The following is a 23,202-nucleotide window of genomic DNA, read 5'->3' as shown; positions in this document are numbered from 1 at the left end:
TAGTCATAGATGTTTTGTAAAATTAAACCTCACACAATGATATGAGAGAGAGAATTTGTTTATGTGTGTCTCATCTCTGACATACAAATAATACATGCATATTGTGATAAAATAGAAATGTACAAGCCGCCAGAGGTCTACAAGAGAAACTTGCAATCAAATTACATAAAACTTTGCAATACACGATATGTATTCACACCTGCTTTCTTTCAACATATATCTTTATGACACAATTAAACAATCAGGACTTGTTTGTACGACTAGACAGTTTCCTGTCATCCCCGAAACCTGCCAGGGAAATCAGGTGTGATTAGCACTAATTAGTCTTGGCACAGCGAGTGGGCAATCAGCGAGGGGTTCCAGGTGTTGAGTAGTGAGGTGGCTCTTGGGCTTAATGAGTTAAAGGTACACATCAAATTGCAGCAATATGTAATAGACATAACGCGTGTGAAAGGCATAATTCGGAGGCATCGTTTGACCCCAGAAATAAGTCTGACAAATCCACAAAGTGCACCCGGCCTGCTGATTGGCCAAAATTGATGCATGTGCCAGTTTTGATTGACGGTCTACTGGATCGGTCTACTGGCAAACTTACTTGGATCAACGATTGTGCCTGTGTCTTCTTTCAACTTATGATCAACGATCCCTTCTTCTTCTTCTTTTTTTCTTCTTCTTCTTCTTCTTCTTCTTCTTCTTCTTCTTCTTCTTCTTCTTCTTAATTTGGCGTTACTTGGTGGGCCGTCCCACACAGTTACAGCATTGCCATCTACTGGGACTACCGGCGTTTATTGCCCTCCGAGGATGAGTTAATCTTTCTCCACCCTTACTTCTTTGGTGATTTGGACTTCTATGATCTCTTCTACTTTGGTGATTCCCACATGTTCGCCGATTTCCTTTCATACGACGCTCCCTACCAGTTCAACTCGGCCGATCTTACCAATGTCGTGGAATTACACTTGGGACACGCAAGTTCCCCAGACCTTTGACGCCATGGTACGGACTGTATCTGCATCTGTATCTGCTCTTAGACAGTGAGTGAGAGAGTTTAGTTTTACGCCACACTCAGCAATATTCCAGTAATATGGTGGCGGTCTGTAAATAATCGAGTCTGGACCAGACAATCCAGTGATCAACAGCATGAGCATCGATCTGCGCAATTGGGAACCGATGACAAGTGTCAACCAAGCCAGCGAGCCTGACCACCCGATCCCATTAGTCGCCTCTTACGACAAGCATGGGTTACTGAAGGCACATTCTAACCCGGTGTAGCAGGCCATTTCTTCCCCAGTCTAAACTTTCCCCGGGGAGAATCTGGCCTTTCCCAGAGGAGGTTTTGTCCTAGGATATTCTTACCCCGGGGAAAGTTAGGGCTAGGCTAAAGTTCCCCCTTTAGGCCAAACTTTCCCCCTGTTTAAACTAGGGTATTTTGTTCTGTTTTCTATGAAAAGTGGGGAGATTCTGGCCTAGCTAGGCTACTTCTTCCCCAAACTTGTTTTTATATCAAAAGGGGGAGATTCTGCCCTTGCTAGGCCACTTCTGCCCCACCCTTGTTCTTATATCAAAAGGGGGAGATTCTGGAATAGCTAGGCTACTTCTTCCCCACCCTTGCTCTTATAAACCGACAGTAGCTTCGGCTTATATCTTGGTGCACATTTTTGCCAAATAGTCCATTTTTGCCTCTGACTTGGGTGTATATCTCTAAATCCATCCTGCTCCTGTTGCCATTCCTATGAAGACACATTGCATTAGTTCTTCATCTGTCCAAATCATGGCACCATAAGATGTAAACAATCAATCGCACATTTGATGGGTAAATAAGATGTAATATACACAGGTTGCTTGCTCTCTTATCATGCTGTTTAATATCTAATATTTGTTGTATTTATGTATAAATGTAATGGAACATAATTCACATAAGCTTGTGTACAAATTCATAATCACTTTTGGTGAATGAAATATGATTCAGATATCCATGGGCCAAATATACTCCTTATCAAACCTTGTCTTTTGGATATAGAATAAGGCAATATAGTGGAATGATAGATGATACAGCATTTGATATAGATATTGTGTTGGGTTGTTGTGTTGAGGTTTACGTCTGCTTCCAACTGTTAAGTTGATGTCGCTGACATGGATGCCATATTTAAAGCCATGAGTGAGGGAATAAAATTTTGAATGCAATGGACATCCAAGTAAAACCTGGGTATTTAGTTAAAGTTTTGAATATAGTAATGATTTTGAGATAAGCCAATTTGGAGTAAGTGGGGATAAGTAAATGACTGAAAGGAAGGTTTGGCCAGGGAAAGTTTGGCCTGTTACACCAGACCTTCACGGGTTCTTAGACAGACTCATCAACCAGAATTGGCCCTTTCTCAGAGTCAGCAGATGCCTCCCTCTACAGCACCACCATCACCTACCAACGTTCGGCGATTGGCCTCCATCAACATGATTCTCACTACTATGGATTTGCTATGGTTACATCGCATGCATCTACTCAAGAGCAGGGTCACATTCGGGGCACTATGACTTTTATATTTGACCAGTTCCAGATTCTTCTTGATCTACTTCTTTGCATACATCATGGCAGTTAGAAGTCTTGGTCCTCTTCATCTTTCCTCGTAGGACGACCGTTTCAAGAACGACCTTTTTTGGCAACCATGGCCCAGCTCCTCCCCCGTTATTAGAGAGGATGTTTCTGAAGTCACAAAGAAACTCAGTTCCAGGTTTTCATAGAGCTCCTCAAGCTGCAAAAGTTCCAGGTTAACATCTCTGTTAACCCTGATCTATGAGAGCCCTTTCAGGCAAATCATCATTTCGGTCGAGGCCCAGGAGACCTTCCTAACCTTCCACCAGCAGCCGAAGTGGACACAAGCAGAGCTGAGCCTAGCAAACAGTGATTTTCTGACAACATTGGTCTTCCGCCCCGACCTTCTGTTGTCCTGATCATCTAGTCTACAGAAGACGGAAGACTTGGCACCTATGTCGGAAACTGGATCATCGTTTATTCTGACAACACTCACCACTAGTTACAAGCTCCCCGTCATCAGCTCACCACCATTGATGCTCGACCTAGTACACCACACCTACAACTCAATGCAGATAGAAGTTCTTCACTTCACCATAGGTATGTTCCTTCAGAATTTTGCAATAGAGTCTCTCGGAACCTCGCCCGATACTCCCGGCTTCTTCTCTCCATTATTTCTTGTCCCCAAGAAAGACTCGGACAAACTCCGGTTGATCTTCAACATGAAACTCTTCAATGCCACTTATCTTCAACTGCCCCCTCACTTCAGGATGATATCTGTCGCTCTTCTCTGGTCGATTATCAGACCAGGGGATTTTATGATCAGCTTAAAACCTGTAGGATGCATATCTACACATTCCGATATACCCCGATCAGTATCTTCGATTTGTGTTCAAAGGCATCCATTATCAATGAAAAGTCCTTCCGTTTAGCATTTCCATGGTCCCATGGCTGTTTACCCGTATTACGAAGCCCCTCACTCAGTTCCTTCATCGACGGGGCATACTTTTCCAGACATACATTGATGATTGCATCCAAGTCCAGTGAGCTCAGGGTGTTCTTCTTCAGCATCTTCAGTTCGCCACCAGACTACTTCCCCGGTTAGGTTGGATTGTCAATCTAAAGAAATCCGAACTGATCCCAACTCAGCGTCTACAGTTTATAGGGGCTGTGTTGTTCCCCAAGATCGGTGGTCCAAGATAGAACACCTCATTCTTTTAGCGTTGACACAACCGAGGATTCTGTGTCAATGGCCGGAGGTGATGGGCTTTCTCACATCAGTACAAACCCGCACCCTTAGAGGCCAACTCCAACTTTGGCCATTACAGAGTTTCCTTCGTCCATTTCTGAGAGTCGATGATCTCAGAGAACCGATCATTCAACCCTTGTTGCTCCATCATCACGTTGGTGGCTCGATGTGTTGAATGTCTGCGGTGGAGTCTCTTTAATGCTGTTCACTCCCAATCATCACCCCTATGTGGACACTTCACTACACGGGTGGGGAGCTCATTTACAAGACCCCCAAGTGGCAGTGCTATGGTCCCCCGTCGAACAGACATGCCACATCAACGAGTTAGAAATCAAGGCGATCATTCTGGCCATCACACATTGGGCACACATCTACAATCAACCAATCTTCTTGTGCAATTTGGACATTGCCACGGTGGTATATCAATTGTCTGGGGTGAACAGGGTCCTCGCAAGTGTTAAACTGGACTCTAAAATTCTTCCATCTGATCGACTCTCTGGCCGACTCTCTGGCCATCACAGTAACAGCAGCTCACGCCCTGGGGATGAATAACGTTATCGCCAACTCCCTGTCATGATCAGACCATCCATCTCCAACAGAAAGGAACCTTCATCCCCAGATCTTCCAGTCGATCTGCCTTCCGATCACCAACACAGAGATTGACCTGTTTGCAACCATGTTCAACAACCAGTTACCCCGATTTGTGTCACCAATCCCAGGTCCTCTAGCTTGGGTTCATGACACACTAGTGATTCCCTGGGACTACATCAACGCTTATGTGTTCCCACCACCAGCACTACTTCCATGAGTACTTCAAAAGCTCCAATCGACAAAGAAGATGGTACTGCTTTTGGCCAGGTATTGGTTCATTGATCTGCTAAACCTTGCAAACAAAAACCCAGTACCTCTTCACAACCGCAACAATCTACTGGTTCACCCGCACTCAGATTGTCTACATTGGTCACTGCAAACATTCCTTCTACACGTTTGGTGCATCTCCATAGATCTCTGATCACCAAGGGATATCCAAAGAGAGTGGCCACTGCTATCACTGCAGCTCATTGTACCTTGACACGCTCCTTGTACGATGACAAGTGGAAGAACTTTGAACGTTATTGCAAAGTGAAGGGCATTCCATCCCCAAGCACAGCTTCAGCCCAAGTAATTACAGACTATCTGATCTACACCATCTACATTCTTCCAGAAATCTCAAGGGGTCTACTCTTGCCACATATTTGGCGGCCCTCAACACAGTATCAGATCTCTACAGTGCCTGAACATCAGTCTCTCCTGCGCTCTTTTAAGTTGGCTGATCAGACCAAGAAATTCCGACTTCCAGTCAGTCATACTTAGACATCTTATTTCCAATGACTACAAACCCTTAGCTGAGAAATGCTTTGAGTGCATCACCATTAAAACTTTCTTCCTAGTAGTCTTGGCTACTGCAGCATGCATCTTGGTGCTCCATGCATGGGACATCAACTGAGTTCATTTTGAGAAAATGAGACACAGCAGAGTGTTCTTGGGGCTTCGATGGGAGTTGCAAAGAACCAACTGCCAGGACAACCAGACAGGCTTTTCACCTTACCACTGTCCACTATCCTCGGGCCTGACGACATCAAAGACCTCAATCTCTGCCTTGTAAGATCACTGAGAGTCTACATTGTGGCTTCAAAACAACATCGTCAACTGCGAAAGCACCTGTTCATCCCAGTATCTCCAACTTCATCATCAAAAGTCTCCCACACTACATTGGCCTTTTGGATGCGATCCACCATCCTTCAGGCCTACATGTTTGCTGGTCTCCCTCCTCCAGCAGCGTCAAATCCACAAAAGATACGAGCCTTGGCATCCACCATGGCTCTTCACAGCAACTGCTCTCTACCATCTATAGTGGAAGGCTGCTTTTGGAGATCCACCAGTTTGGCCCTTTAGTGCAGGTTCAGCTGTTGTGAATGGCCTGTAAACAGAGGAAAAAGGTATTTGTCTGTTCACAATCATAATAACTTCTAACAAAGTATATAAAATCTATTTCATCTTTATGTTAATTTGGGCTTTAGAGATACCTCTTCTGGTCGCTGCCCAGTATGTTGGGAGTACAGTCACTCCCTTCGCCATGACTTCGTCATAGACTGTAAGTCAGTCTTGTACTCCAACATAGAGGTTCTCGACACTGAAGCACTGTGAAGAATTACGTCAGTGAAGTGTGTATACAGAATTCTTATGGGTTTTCAAAGCGTTCTGCTCCAAACTTCATGGAGATATTTGGAGTTCATACAGAAGAGCGAGGGCTAATGGGAAATGGTTTTGAAGCAGAGGCTGTACAGGTCAAAGTTCCACAAACTTTCACCTATCAGGGTTTTCTGTTAAATTAGGGCAAGGCAAGGTTTACTTCCCAATCTTTGTCCTTTCGAATAAAACCACATTAACTCGGGAGTACAGTGGAGTTTGGAAGAAGCAGTCCATCACAAGTACACAAGTTCAGCGGCCTATCAGGAGATAGTCCTCATAACAGGCCTCCTTGTGCATCATCGTCACATCACCACGGTTGTTACCTACTAGACTCAGGATAATCTGCAACCCACTGTCCAACTGTGGGATAAGTACAATACGTGAGATAAGTTTAAAATTTTGTAGATTGTATATTTATAATACTTATCCTATCACACGCCTGCCCAACCATACCCACTTCGCACATTTCTACTATTACGTTGCTCGAAGATGAGGATGACAAGACAGGTCAACCGGAGGTCATGCTGCATGCTTTTCGCAAGACACTGAACTGTCTGAGATCATGTTCAGTTTCTCTAATGTCATATTTAGCCATATTTACCTATATGGCCGTTATTCCTGAGACCTAATGCAGCAGCCATTGTTGTCTGTTAGGGACCGTTCACACACACACACACACACACACACACACACACACACACACACACACACACACACACACACACACACACACACACACACACACACACACACACACACACACACACACACACACACACACACACACACCAAAAAAAAATCCCACAACAACACACACACAAAAACAACAACAACACACACACACAGAGAACAAAACTGGTGTCCCCCCTTAAAATCATCATCATCAAACCATACACACACCACCACCACCCAAATAAATTATGAACAGTCCCTTAGCTCTCCGGAGTTAGTAGGACAGTAGGGCATGGGGTGGTGAGGTCCAGCAGAAGTTCGACACCATCAACCTTTCAGGTATGTGAGCATCTTAATCACTTACTCTACTGGATGTAGGGCAGGTCATAGTTACATGCATGTAATCTCAGAAACTGACATTGCAGCCAGATATGACATCATAATGTATAAAATATGATCTGTATATGAATATTGAAACCAGAAGAGATCTCATCTAGACCAAAAGTGATGTCAGAAACATTCTTGAGAATTACATAATTATGTTGTAAACGTTCCCTCTGGATTATGGTTGCCAGTTTCCTGTGGAATCACAGAACCATACAGAAATGAAAGAGAATAAAATTCTCTTTTGAAAAACTAAGTCATAGCTATCCCTAGTGGTATGCCTAAAGAGTACGCAGTTATCTCCCTTATAACTGAGGCATAAAACCATACTCACCCACAGCACAGCATTGTTCTACCCAAGCCCTCATATATTTTTTTCTGTATGGATCACGCTCAGACGTTTTCACAGAAGTGGAAGAGAATTGTTATTGAAAAGTCTTCACATGTGATCATTTCAACAGAACTGGTTAGTGTAATCGCATTGGTCGTTGTTTGACCATTGCATTTATTGTTGAAGTGTATTTTCTTGTAAAAATTGATGCTTGATTGAGTTTGAGTCGCAAAATAAGTGCTTACAATGTCAGAGATTTATGGCGGATTCGGACCCTCACTCTCTTTGTGCATTGTTTTGTCGGATCTACTTGTTCATGGTAGGATCATTGCCTACTTTGCTCAGGGTTATCTAAGGATGAGTGGTTTATGATGGACAAAGCCCGTAATAATCCTAAGAAGAGAAAATTATTGGGTTCTTCCGATTCATCTAAGAATAAGAAATCTGATTCTCAATCTCAGCCAGCCTAGGTTAAGAAATCAGAGCCCAGATCTAGGTCAAAATCTAAATCTTCTTCATCTAGTCAAGTGGACATGTCCACCATCACGGCTCTCTTGTCTTCCTTTAAATCGGAAATTCAGGCCTATATGAATCAATCTTTTCATGACTTTGAATGGCACAATGAGGAAATAATATCAGACCTTCTTCAGAGACAGATGGATTTTTTGGAATCATTAACTCAAAGGGCTCTGCCTATGAATGACGATAATGACAATGGGCACTCAAGGTCCCTAGGTCAACAGTCATTCCCCGTAGGGCGGTTCGGTATTCTACTCAGTTCGGTCGAGTATCACCACTGTCCTGAAGCTGGGTTGCCGATTCCCACGGCGGGAGACGCTAAGGCTTCGTGTGGGAGGGACACCATCCCATGCAGTGTACCCTTGGGGATTAGTACCCAAGCCGTGCCGTCTGCAGAGCCGGCTATCGTTTCATGCTCTGGTGGATCAGTGTGTCGCCCGTGCGGCTTGGGGGTGATTTCGTTAACCGGGCTGAGGCTACCGGCATGGACACGCACCAGCCGTTAGTTAGCATGGGCTTCACGGTGGATTCTCAGCGGAAGGCCGCTTTCCTTGCGGGGAATGCTACGGGAGCTACGGGACCCACGGCTACAGTTCCGGCTACGGTTAGCCAGCACCACTTTGACACAGACAATCCGCCGATATTGCCTTTATTGCCGGACTTGTCGGACTCGGAGCGACATACGGCCTACCCTGTTTCTAACCTGGAGCTGGTTATGAAGGAGGGATTTATCACGGTACCATCCATGGACACAGCTGCAGAAGATTATGCTCCAGGATGGTCTTTAAAAAAGAAAATGGAATTTTTATATGGACTATATCCGAGTACTTTGCTTCCACCGTCAGATAATACGGAAATTGAGATACCAATTGAATTGGGTTCTTCCGGGTATCTACCTCCGGAGAAACCCCAAGGCTGTCCTTACCTCTTTCATCAGTAGTGAAATTGGCTTTGGATAATTATAATGAATTATGAACTAAATCAACTTCCTTGGCGAATCTCCCTTGGTTTCTCAGAGAGCGGCTTACACCATTCATAATTGGGATTTACAGCTAGTTCACCACATCTGGATAAGGATTTTAGTCTCCTGGACGCCAGGAATCTGAAAGACAGTTTGTTACCACGCATCCCAGGGAGTCTAAGGAGTTGGACACGGCCGCACGGGCATCTATTGACATCCTGTCTTAAGTTAACTGGTTCACGGCGGGAGTACCGGCGTTGCTTCCTCCGGTGTTTAAGGATTATACGTTGGTGGCCATGTCTGTGCATGAGGTGGCACTTGCTTATTCTTACCTGGATGTATTATATCACGCCGTTTCAGACGCTACCCAGAGTCAGGTTTTTTCCTTGGCCAGACTCACAGCCATGGACAGAACATATAAGTTGAACTCGGTTAAGAATTTACCTGAATCCACTAAGGAGCTGATATTCCAACAACCTTTGAATTCAGAGGCGATTTTAAATGGTCAGTGTCAACAGGCACTTGAAGCTAAGGATGCCATTACTACTAGGAATCTGAATCAGCGTCTGGCTTCGGCCCTCCTGGCTCCAAACTTGAACAGAAGTTCTCCTAGGGGTAGGAGAGATGGGATGCAATCTTCTGGATCTCGTCCACAGACTTTAAATCGCCAGGTTCCGCTACAACACTTGGCTTTTGATAGAGCCTCGGACTCTAGACCTCGTTCTGCCGCTCCTTCTAGCAGGGGATCTTCTGCTAACTCTAGAGGTAGGGTTAGGGGGGCTAGGTCCTTTCGCCCCTCAAGGGCTAGGAGGTTTTGACTCCCCTCTAACAGTGAATTCTATTCCTTACAATTTGGAACCGCCCCTGGATTTCAATATTGTTCAACCAGTGACTCCTTTGCCGGTGGGGGGTCGCCTGGCATTGTATCACAAGAATTGGGAGTTAATCACAAAGGACTCGTGGATACTTTCAGTAGTGCGTCGGGGATTTATGTTACCTTGGCAGGTTCAACCTCCAGTCACATGCCATCCGACGGGTCGCAGATTTTTTATTCAAGGCCATCGACTAGCTGCGGCCGAGAAAGCAATTCAACAACTGTTAGAGAAGGAAGCCATTGTGGAACTGCTTCCTCAGGATACGTCAGAGGGGTTCTACTCTCCCGTTTTTCTAGTTCCCAAGAGAGATCCGGAAGAAATGCGTATGATAATCGATCTAAAGATTCTCAACAAAAACTTTCTCCAGAAACCACCCAAGTTCAGGATGGAATCGTTAGCCAATCTGCACAGCCTCATTCAACCAGACGCCAAGTTTGTAAGTCTAGCTAGATTTGAAGGACGCTTACCTGCATGTTCCTATACATTCACAGTCGCAGAGATACCTTAGGTTCACAGTCAACGGTCACAGATATCAGTTCAGAGTGCTACTGTTCGGAATATCTCTTGGCTGTTTACAGCTATAATTAGTGTTTCTTTATCACAGACGCATAGCCATTCACGGTTATCTGGACGATTTTTTAGCCATGAATACAATCACCAACAAGCTTGTAATACAGACCAAGTTCATAGTTCATTTTGGACTCATTGTGCATCCAGAAAATTCGGAATTGACTCCTTCGCCTCGGATAAAATTCCTGGGAGGGATTCTGGATGCGAGAACATGTCATATATTCCCTCCGCAGGACCGCTGGGAAATTTACGGATCAGGATATAGGGCCATAGAGATACAGCAGGCATCAATCAGGAGTTGGATGTCTCTGTTAGGTGCCTTGACATCTAACCAGGATTTCACTCTGAGGGGCAGGATCCATCTGAGAGAAACCCAGGTCTGGCTAAACCAGAACAGAATGTTAGACCTAGATTTGATGATTGTTTGTCCGGACCACGTAAAGACAGAACTTCTTCAGTGGACTCAGGAATCAAATGTTTTGATGGGAGCTCCGTTTCGGCCACCTCCTCAGGATCTCACGATTTATTCGGATGCTTCCACCACAGGTTGGGGAGCACACATGGATCAATTCCAAGTTCAGAGAAATTGGACTTTAGAGGAGAGTGCATATCAATGTTCTGGAAATGTTGTCAATAGTAAAGGCATTATCTCATTGGAGTTGGATGCTTCACAGGAAGAGTGTAATGTTAGCCACAGACAATTCCACTGTTTTAACTTATATAAACAAGCAGGGAGGAACCAGGTCACGGAATCTCTTACACCTCCCACAGCAGGTGTTTGCGATTGCCGATCTCACAAAATGTTATCTAAGGGCACGTCATATTCCCGGGACATTACAACATACTAGCGGATTCTTTGTCAAGGCAGGACAAGATCATTTCCACAGAATGGACTCTTCACAAGGAGGCCTTTGGGTTGATCGGACAGAGATGGGAGACCCCGGCTATAGATCTATTTGCAACATGCAGAAACAATCACTTCCCCACTTATATCAGTCCGGTTCCAGATCCTCTAGCGTGGGCAGTGGACACCATGTCTATCCCTTGGTACAATATGATCACGTACGCGTTCCCGCCGTTCAAGATGTTATCGGAAGTTCTAGCCAAGATCATTACTCACAGTTGCGTAGTCTACCTAGTGACTCCTCTCTGGCGTGCGCGAACTTGGTTCCCCACACTTCTTCAGCTCTTCACGGATGTGATTTTGCGTCTACCGGAATGGAACAATCTCCTGAGGCAGCCGGGGATCTACTCGAGTTCACGAGAATCCTCAGAGTTTGTCTCTTCACGTGTGGAGGTTATCTGCAGAATGCTCAAATAGCAGGGATTTGATGAAAAATCTTCATTGGCAATCACACAATCAATTAGACCATGCATGCAAAGTGGAATCGATTTGTCCAGTGGAGAAGAGACAGAGGACTCTTGAATCTCCAGCATCTATCCCCATGATAGCGGATTTCCTCCTGTATCTGAGAGACTTTGAGAATTTAAAATATAGTACTGTAGAGGGTTATAGATCGGCTATTGCATCAGTTTGTGATATTCAGGGACTATCAGTGGGAACCAGTTCATCTCTTCATAAATTGATCAGATCTTTTCAGCTCAAGGATTTATGCTTCTATATTTCCAAAATGGGACTTATGCCTAGTTCTGCAGTGCCTCCAAAGAGCTCCTTTCAAACCTATGCAATCCACATCGTTGAAATTCTTATCATTTAAGACAGTGTTTTACTAGCCCTTGCAACAGCATCCAGAGTTTCGGAAATTCACGCAGTTTATTTTAAATCAATAACTTTCGCGGAGGGCTATAATTTCATTACTTGCAGAACTTTACCAGAGTTTGTGGCTTAAAATCAATCATCATCTTGTGGACCTTTAGAGCCTAGAAGGTATAAGATTCCTGCCTTGCCTACCCCTTCCTCTAGATCGGACAGATCAAGGTTACTCCGCCCTATTCGTGGCTTGCGCTGGTACATTCAATGGACTCTGCCATTCAGGCACAATTGGCATTGGCTATTCCTTCCTTGTAAGCAAAATATTGATTCAGAGATATCCAAAAATACTATATCTTTTTGGTTCAGGAAAACTATCACGTTGGCATATAGGGACTGTGATCAAAATAATATAGACAATAAGTTTTTGCCGCATGAGATCAGAGTTTTGACGTCTTCTCTAGCAGCTTGGAATTTGGTTTCAGTTGAGCAAGTGGTGTCGAGCTGTCAGTGGAAGTCCTTGAACTCCTTTACAAACTTTTACCTAAGAGTCGTTGCTACGTCTATGGAGGGCCTCCGCTCCTTGGGTCCTCTAGTGATGGCACAGCATCTCTCCTCTGCCTGACCTCCTTATGGGGGAAGAAAAGGAGGGAAAGGGGTGGGGGTGAGGGTGGTGGGGGTGAGGGTGGTGGTGGCTAGATGTCAGAAGTGAGCCTTCCAAAGGGATCAGAGCTGCACATGTCCAGACTACGGAGTACAGGAGAATTGATCATTCTGAGAGGGAGACTCACAGTGCCACTACACAAAGACCTTTGAATGGTGAGGATTTAAATGAACTTCTCTACTAACTATGAGCACTAAGTTAGCGGGATTGGTATCCCTGCGATAGGTGATGGGGTTGTAGGAGTGATGCTAGATCCATTATTAGAGCGTTTAGGGGAATGTGAAATTAAGTTTTTCTAAAAGCACGGTATTAGAATCAAGGGGAATATGCAACGACTGGAAATGACGTCATATAACCGGAAGTGACGTCATCAACCGGAAGTAATACCGTAAACCAGAAATTGATGTCATAATACAGGAAGTGACGTCATAGTTCCGCAAGTGACGTCATAGCACGGTATTGACGTGAGGAAACCAGTGGGAGATAGTTCAGTCCTCAATACGATATTAATTGACCGGAAGTGACATCATAGAACTGGAAGTGAAGCCATTTGATTCAAGGAAATGGATCAAAAGGTCTCTGCATATTTAGTTTTCTTAAGTAAAGAGGGATATAGCAGACTCTCCTAGTGAGTTAGGAATTCTCCCTCACATTAACTTCCTGTCCTTAATGGAAGACTAACAATTAATCATCTGTTAGGATTATGGTGGCGGGCATCATAGAAACATGAGGTGAGGTGAGGTTAAATTGGGTTTAATGTCGTGCTTGAGAATATTTCGCTCATATGATGACATGCATGCATGTGTATGTGCGGCTGCTTGTACTAGCCCAGACTGAAGCTGGTTTTATAGTGCTAGCCCACTGAGATACCATGCCACAGTGAAGCATTAATACCTCACTCAGACACATTATACAGATTCTGAGCCGACCAGCCCTTGTACCCATTAATGGTAAGCGCCTGGCAGGGACCAACAAGTACCATATTTTAACGTCCTTTGGTATGACGCGACCTTCCACTCTTCGTCATGGGACATGAAGTTATCTAAGTCATAGTTATCCTAGTAGGGAATTATCTAATTCCAATAAGTAAATGGTATACCTAATCTCCTCCATCCACGGGCCCTCCTTCCATATGTGGGATTCTGGCAACCATAATTCAGAGGGAATTTTTACGACATAATTAGGAACAATTACATGTATTGTTAGTAATTGTTAGTAAACTAACCTCTGGATTATGGGATATAGGTCCCTCCCGTATGTCCCCGCGAAGTGTATGAGGAGAGGTGTTTTTTTATTAAAAAATTATGAGGGCTTGGGTAGAACAATGCTGTGAAGTCATGGCTAAGGGAGATAAATGCATACTCTTTAGGCATACCACTAGGGATAGCTGTGACTTAGTTTTTTAAAAGAGAATTTTATTCTCTTTCATTTCTGTTTGTCTCTGTGATTCCACAGGAAACTGGCAACCATAATCCAGAGGTAAGTTTACTAACAATTACTAACAATACATGTAATTGTTCCTACCTCATGACATCACAAACATATCAAGCTAATGTGAGAGTATGTTTCATTATCACACATTTCCTTGATGGTTACAATTGATCAAATTAACATCGATGGGATGATGAATTAACCTATCAGTGTTTGGAATGCTAGAGTGAAGGAAATGAATAAAATAGGTATCCACAGTCTATTGTAAACTATCCAAGCAGTCTTTTTCAGTTTGTCAGAACCCCCAAATCCCACTTGTGTATTCAGGCAATGATGTAATAAAGACTTTGTATTTGCAGGAATTACCAAACAAAAGTTATGAACAATAATAATAACCTCCATGTCAAAATAAGTAATTCCTCAAATGTTTGCATGCACTTAATATTGGCATTATTGTATTTCCTCCTCAGAAATGTGCCTTTATGTTTCAGGTCAGTAGACTAGTTGTGTCAGAAATTGTTCACCGTCCTAATCTGCAAGAGAGGGTCTCATGTATTGAAAAATGGGCAGCAATTGCAGATATTTGCAGATGTATGCATAACTACAATGGTGTACTCCAGATTTGTGCAGCATTTGTCAACAGCTCCGTATACCGACTGAAGAAAACCTGGGAGAGATTATCAAAACAGGTATGCTTATTATGTATGGTGATGTAAGTTTTTGCTTATGTGACTGAAAGAGAATGGAATTTGCATGAGTGTTCAACCCATCTAAATTTAAATCTGAAGCCACAATATGATATATATATATATTTCCCAATTAGAAGTGACTGCATGTATTCAGTTGTCAAAATTTGGGTGTATTGAGTCAACTGAGGTTATCACAGTTCTGATATTCTTAGTATGAACAGTATTCAGAGTTTGTGAGGTCAGATTTAAGAAATACACTTCGCTCTACCACCATGTATAGTGTAATAAAACACACTTTTGCCCTGAACTATTATATAGTTCAGGGCAAAAGTGTGTTTTATTACACTATACATGGTGGTAGGGCGAAGTGTATTTCTTTTCTAAGATGCCAAATTTAATACTTTCTACAGATAATTACGATTAATTTAAGGCAGAAAACAAACGATGGTGTCGGTGACCTAAATTAAGAATCCTCGCGACAGGGCTAACTGGCGCCTGTTCTATTGATGTGTCTGCCCCCCACGCTAAGACTCTAACGCTACAAGAAAAAAACAAATGATAACAGTTTGATGACGGTTTACGCTCGATTAAATATCTTCTCTGAATTATTTTAATTACATCTGTCATTAACGTAAACCATATGGGGCAATATGAATGTTGCATTTCTACTACCAGCGTAAGTTTAGATCAGTACATCCAGAGGAAGTTGAGTAGTCAAGCGACATACCACAATTGCATTGTGGGAATGTAAACATTACAAACGCGTTACCGTGTCGCTGAAAACTTGTGAGTCGAAATGACACATTTTAACCGTCGTAAAACATAAACGTAATGTTTCCACCAGTGATGTTAGCTGCGTGAAGCAACAGCAAACCAAGAAACTGGATGCAATGGTGTAGTTTACTGTAGGAGGCCGTACGAGGCGATGACAACTGACATGCATCGTGACGTCGCTTACATTGTGACGTAATGTAAAATGGTTCGATTACGAGGGGGCACACTAGAATGGCGCAGTGATGGGATAACGTCATTCAATTGTTACGTCATAAAAAAAACTATACCTTTATTGTCTGATAATGTAATTTTTTTTCGATTGTTCTATCCGCTAGGCATCTTAGAATGTGAAATACAAACACAAAAAGTGCAACCTTAGATGTACAACCAAAAGCCTGCCAGGAAAAGAAAAAACAAGAAAGTTAAAAACCACCAAACATACAAACTTATCAAACGTCAAAGTTGCATAACTGGTTCTAAAGTATTCACATCCACAAACATCCGCATACATGTACATGCAAACATGTATGGCAGTGTGTGGCCCGGTGCATAGCGATCAGGTCACAAATCAGGTGAAGTTAAGCAAAGTTGGGCACAGAGAGTCCTTGGATGGGTGACTGTGTTTGACAGCTTGACTCCTGAGAGTGAGTTGTTCAAAATTTTCTCTGTTCACCCAGCAGAAAATGGGTATCTGGTGGGATAAAGTCATGTGACTATAACCTTCTAGCACCTAACAAGCAGCTTGAGTTATCCGAGGTAATAATGTGCTGTGCTATTGATTGTTGGCGCTATGAGCATACCTAGTGTGGAGTTTGGCGCTATATAAATGGACACATTATTAAACATAATGCCCTGACTCCCCTTTTGTATGCATGAACTATGAGGTCACACATGCATAACGATAAGGGCTCTACTATGCTTACCATGTGGTCATTGTAATTCAGTTCACTTGGAGAGAATTTGCTGTGGATAAGGACATTAACAAATGATAAATATATGAGTACAGGAGGTAATTGCAGAAAGGATGTGTTACCTGAGGGTGTCGGGGTGTTCTACCCTTCTCCCTAGGCAATCTGTCTATCTACTCTTGTTCCGGGGATGATGTAGCTCATATGAATAGTCAAATACAAGTCCAATATGGTGTTCAAGTCCTGTTTATTTTTGAATGAATTCTTGCACAAAGGTCCTCTGATATTGTCTAGTTCTCCTGAATTACACACAACATTTGTTCACAAACTTCCTGGAAGAACTTGTTTGTTTCTTGTACAACTCCTAATACTATAAGTTCATCTGAGCCATTCTCTCAATATACAGAGAGAACCTCTCTAGTCAACGGTGGGGCCCAGAATCGCGCTCTGCTCCCTCGACTTGTGACAAAATTGAATGTCTAACAATTTTGGCTCCTCCCCCCGAAATAATATCCTACGTCATACAAAAATGACTCATATCCCATCTTAATAATTAGTTACTTTCATTAATCCCTTTCCGGGACTCTATTGGGTACCATCAAATTCTTTCAGTTTTAAAATGACATTGCTAGTTAGCTTTAAGCCATCCATCAACCAAACACTGACATATCTAACAAATATCTAACTAATATTTCAGACTGGTAGGCGCCAGAAGATACTTAATCAAATCATTTCAGATCCTATGTGTGCCCCTTTATCGACAAACTGACCAAACTGACCATCTATATCACGAATGTCCATCCACCTAATTGTGTAGAGACACGAGATTGAACCTTTTTCCCTCATTTATGTCAATTCAGAGAAATTGTTATTCCCCAAGAAAAGTGAATCAATAAGAATTCAGTTAGCTTGGTCAATGCACTTTCCCAGTACATTGACCCTTCTTAACTTGACTTCAAATTGTCCTTAAATATTTATAAAATGTATATAATGTTTTCAACTCTAAATATCCTGGTTATACATGCCCCTCCTGTTCTGTGAATAATTTCATCTGAAAATGTCTAGTCAACAACAACATCAGTGATGCAACAACGACATCAAACAAAGGAGGGGTCACTTGCAGTCAATATCGTGTTTGTCTACCGTGCGCTGCAAGACATGCTCGCAGTCTTTGGGGCATTGAAAGACACACATTTCTCAGGAACAGCTGTTGGATGGTCTGCAGCCTCTGATGGTCTGTGGTCTGATCATGACACCACCCCATCCAAAACGATCATGTTCAAGGACACAGTTTGGCGCAAGTCTTTCTCCTTTACGTCGATAAATCTGTGGACGTCCATCTGCAAAGGATAAGTTAAACCTGGATTCATCTGAAAAAATGACATCTAGCAATGTCCTGTTGCCAAGATTGGCCCCATTTGCTGCCCATCGCTGTCTGGCAAGTCAGTGGCGATGCAATAAGGTTGGACCACGGTACGGGTGAAGACACTGGATGTTGAAGGCAGCAAGGCGTCCTTGCACCTTTTGGGCGCTGAAATGACGTTGAATGAATGTCCCAATTGTCCTCCTTGCCTCATCATCAGCTGTTTGGAACCGATTTCGCAAGTGTGAAACTTGGATATTGTGGTTTTGTCAAGCTGTTATCACAGGTGGTGCACCAGGTCGCGGACGATCAGCAACACTTCCGGTAGCCCGAAAACGTTGTCTGAGTCGACTTACAGTGGATGGATGCACATTAAAGTGCCTGGCAATCATCCCATCTGAAGCACCTTGGCTGACCATACCGATAACCTGATTCCTTTCGTCATGTGTCAAGTGTGGCATTTTCTCAAAGTGATTGAGTTCCACAATTCCTTGTGCTTTTACAGGGCCTGGGTGCAGGTAATGCATGTGAACAACGTGTTTCATGAATGTAGTTGTGTTTACGAGAAATGTCAAAGGTTCAGTTTTAAGTATCAAAGTTCATGTGAGAGGAATGCTCCGGGGACTCGAACTCGAAATGGGCCAGAATAACAGCCTTTTATCCCTACATCCTCTGTATCGCAGGCAAAAATCTTCAATAGAACTTTTGTGAGTTTCAGGACAACAAATACCAATTGCGTTTTTAATGGCTTACAGTATACATGGGAAGTGCATCATAGCAAATGATAATTAAATAGAAATAGGTGTTTTCCATTTATTTCCAAGTTTCAACACTATATATTATAGTTTCTGAAAGCGTGACTCCATGACTGATGCAAACACACACAACAATGACTGTACTTCTCCTCATTTCTGACTATTACCCTTGGTCTCAATGAAAACAAAAAGAAAATAACAACCAGCAGATTACCAGAATGTGTCGGACTACTTCCATGTCACATTTATGCATACTGTAAATCAACAAACTAATGCGTGTATTAAATAATGCGAGTGCAAACCTCAAAACGAAAATGCGTGCATTTATTAATGCGAGGAGGCAAATCAGGAAATGGTTGATCAGAATGACTATACTCACTAATGACTACACTCACAACTTTGGGAAATACTATACTAGTATTTACTCCGACTCTAGTGTAAACATCTTAATTCCCCCGAACACATGAGCGTTTGGATCAAAGACGGCTGTCCTTTCAGCTGTTAGTATTAGTAATTGACAGTAGACAGGCTGATCTCAGTTTGTAATCTCAAGACAAAAGACAATGACAAACGTGTTGATTTGAGGATTAGCGTCATGAAACCTGTCCATGCTCGCGCGATGCAGAGAGCAATTGAAAAGGTAGGCAGAAATTGTGAGGTAATCTTATATGGATGGCAGTTGGCATGTCTGCTAGACGTGGTCCAGTGAGTTCAAACCTTGTAAACTAGACTGTTTATTCAAAGACTGTACATGTAATACAACTTAAATGATTAGTACTCAATGTTTCTGCCCCAGAATGTATTTTACTTGTTGATATAATATAATGTCGATGTTATTGTGTCAAGAAAGGAATTTTTGTGAATCAGTCGTTCGTCTTTGTTCACTGGGTTATCGTGACCAAAATACTAATAATAAAGATATCGAGTGCAAAAAGGCAATATAATAATGCGAGATTTATTAATGCGCTTCAGATATAGTCGCATTTTTCGCATTAATAAGTAGCTCGCATTATTTTATTGATTTACAGTATACGTTGCTTGAAAAAATGAACGTTTCCCTCCAAATACCCTGCGTACCCATGTTGGTGAACACGCAATTTTGAGAAAGTCGCATCCCGATAGTGATGTCATACACATGTCAACATTGTTATACATATTTGATATTTTCATTGAGGTGAGGTTATGAATGAAAATACACCGATCATTTCTATCTTGCTGTTTACATTTTCAGTTCTAATGCTTATGTCGTAATTTTACATACTTTTTTTTCACGTGATTAAATGTCAGTATTTACATATTTTGCTTTGGGACTAGACAGGAGACCAGTCTAAATCAACTGGCACCAATTATGTCATAATCAAAGGGTTATGATCAAACTCTCTGGTATGTTTAGCTCGGCAAACAGAGGCCTCTTTAATGGCATAACATTTCAGCACTTGTAGTGTGGGTTATACTTTCATTGTAAGAATAATAAGTGTATATTTTCAAGCATTGATGTTAAGTAATTTCAAAATTCCAATCTGGTTCACATAAGAAAAGACATGATTATTTTTAAGAGCCGTGGCAGTGAAACACGAAAAGTGCAACGACGGGAGAACGGAATCGTTCCCGTTATTACAATGCAAAAAGTTAATGCAGGACATGATCCGTAAACTCCAAGTCTCTGTTTTAGATATAAAATATAAACTGGTGTATATAGGATATCTAAGCGTGACACTGCACATCAAATAATGATGGATGCTTCTGGTCCCGGGATGCAACGCCCGAGAAAATGCCCTGCCATGGCATTCTCAGATCTCGGGGACACGCGAGGATTCGATGAACCTGGTGTCGAAGGCAAATTATACTCCTTTGAATTAAGAAACAATGTGTACAGATGAGCAGAAGTGACCTTCACCAGTGGTAGTGTGGTATCCTCGGAGATTTAGATGATGTCGAGACCGGAGGACTCATAAAAAACATGCAGTACAATCTCGTCTGCAACAACAACAACAAAAAAATGGGTCATGGTCCCAGCATTCAATGGCAATCTAGGCGATTTAGACAATGTCGAGACTAGGGTCCCCTCATAAAACATGATGTACCAGTTCATCCTTTCCGATGATAACCAATGGACATTGATTTCACCCAAAATAGACTGGCTACTCAATATCAACCTCATTTCCCCTATGTGTTTGCAGAGTCTAAGGATCAATATTTGACGAAAGTCCTCAGTAATGGAATTCTAATCATGGCTTACATCCCATCGCAAAGAAGGAGTGTGCTCGTGAGCAGGTCTTTTGCTAGTGAGTTGACCGGATAACCCCAATACCAGTTTACAATTGGTGCTTGAATTCGAAAACGCGTCAGATGTCTTACAAGCGATTCCAATAAATTTGACGCTTTATATTGAAGTCTTACTCAGGGAGGCATCGCCAGACCAAGATGTTGAAATCATAATGGTGGTGAAACCCTGTTGGGCTCAAAAACATCAACATCACGCTTGCAGTGACTTTGTATGCCTATGTTTTCACACTTTGAAATTTTAACTCTATGTTGCCAATGTATAACCAGCTTCAACATGGAGTTTGTTGCTGGAGACGTGCACTCTCTGACTTTGTATACCTATGTTTTCACACTTTGAAATTATTAACTCTTTATTGCTGATGTATAACCAACTTCAACATGCCGGTAACCTTTGTTGCCAATATATAACCAGCTCCAACATGCCAGTAACCTATGGAGTTTGTTGCTGTAGTCGTGCACTCCCTGACTTTGTGTACTTATATTTTCACACTTGGAAATTAGTAACTCCCTGTTGCTGATGTATAACCTGCTCCAAAATGCCAGTAACCCATGGAGTTTGGGGCTGGAGTTGTGCACTCCCTAAATTTGCATACCTATATTTGTAACTTTTTATTGCCAATGTGTTACCAGCTCCAACATGGAGTCATGCACTTCCTGTCTTTGTATACTTATCTGAAATGAATAAAAAGATTTAGAAAAAAAAATAAGATACATCTCATCAGCTTAAAGTTTATGCATGAGAAATTGTCAGAGAACCAATTGAAGACTATTTCCTAACCTAGTATTATCATGGGCAATGAACAAAACCTGAGTCCATGTGCTGCCATCGTGTTCTCTGTTCTTGGGGACACGCAAGGATTCAATCAATCCGGTGCTGAAGATGAGTTATACGTCTTGCTCTTACAAAACTATGTGTACAAATGACAGAGAGGTGATACTGAGAGTCGACTGGTTAATTATCATTACCCTTACCTACCCATACATAAGTTAAGATGATCATGGTTAAGATGTAAAAAATAAGGGGATTATTTTCATGGCTTCCACTCCGGCACCAAATACGATACAACTTTTGAGAATACCAGATCACACAGGTTCTATGTTAGCCCCCCACTAACAAACAAGCTGCATTAATATTTGGTATTCCTGCATACCACTTGGAATTTTTAAATCCAGATTTCAGTATAAAATTACATTCTACACTTATTATGGAAGTCTATCTTGGAGATGCCCCCGAATATGAAGTGATACTGTTGGATGGGTTAACAATTTGCTGGGGTAATGAACATACACATCAACGTTGTCGTATTTATGTACAACCAGGAACATTCCCCTTTACAAACCTCGTGTTTTTGGTTTTTTATAGTCCAGATGTCATGAAGCCCATTATAATCTCACGGGTTTATTTATACGACAATCTAAACCTAATCAGCCTTAAATACATTAATCAAAGATTGTTGGAGAACCAATTGAAGGTTATTTCCCAACCTATATTATACTCAAGATGGGATTGTATCCAGCCATGGATGAAGTCGCGCAAACAATGGAAACCGTGGATGCTTTACATTTGCATCAAATCGGCGAGATCAAATGACATCTCAAAAAAGAATGGGATACGCTGATCGCATTGCACAAAAAATACCACAGAGCTGTCAATGCTATCGACGTTGTGGAAACAGTGCTCGTAACAGCCGGCATGGGGCTATATGGGGATCATATCTCGACGGCGATCTCCGATAGCAAGATCTCCGAATTAGAGTTTCATTTGGTGATGTCGGAAGTCTCCAAATACCACAAGATGAAAGAAGAGATTTGAACCAAGACTTGTAAAACCATTCACATCAGTGAAAAACAGAAAATAAGTTTATGGAAATGGAGAAACAACAATTCATTCAAGCCTTCCTTACCAAGAACAAAAACATTATAAAAGATTAATGTTGAATTGTTTCCTCGATATCAATTCGTATTCACAAAGAAGAAAAACCAAAAACAAAAACAAAAAACATTGTAAAGGTTTTGTCAGCTAGCGTGAATCGAATTCTAACACACAGTATACTGAGTCCAGCACTGCCCCACCACACTGTCATGTCTGCAGTGAATGACTTGGTGAATTTAAGCTATATATTGCATCATGCATTACAGATGCCTGTCGCTTCGGTTTTGAAAAAACTAAATACACAATGAGCTTCAGAAACCAAGTAGACCGTTGTTCCCTAGATAGTTAAGACCTCCCTATGGATGTATTATACACCCTGTTAATAACAGAGCTATTTTGAAGCTATTAAAGGTCTCAGCTGGCGAGCTGAT

General features: G+C 42.2%; 1 protein-coding gene across 1 annotated transcript in view; it reads left to right on the top strand.

Annotated features, from left to right (window-relative positions):
• The window catches only part of LOC124284672 (ras-specific guanine nucleotide-releasing factor 1-like), a 1,084,942-nt gene that overhangs the window by 915,540 nt on the left and 146,200 nt on the right, over positions 1–23,202 (top strand). The window contains exon 22 of the mRNA XM_046720776.1: positions 14,615–14,812. Coding sequence (XP_046576732.1) covers positions 14,615–14,812 — 198 coding nt within the window. The remainder of the gene's footprint in view (positions 1–14,614; positions 14,813–23,202) is intronic.

Source organism: Haliotis rubra, unplaced genomic scaffold (genome assembly GCF_003918875.1).
Source record: "Haliotis rubra isolate DU_JTF1 unplaced genomic scaffold, ASM391887v1 Scf341, whole genome shotgun sequence".
Taxonomy (NCBI): domain Eukaryota; kingdom Metazoa; phylum Mollusca; class Gastropoda; order Lepetellida; family Haliotidae; genus Haliotis; species Haliotis rubra.
Note: the sequence above shows the minus strand (reverse complement) of the source record. Positions and strands in the feature narration are given on the sequence as shown.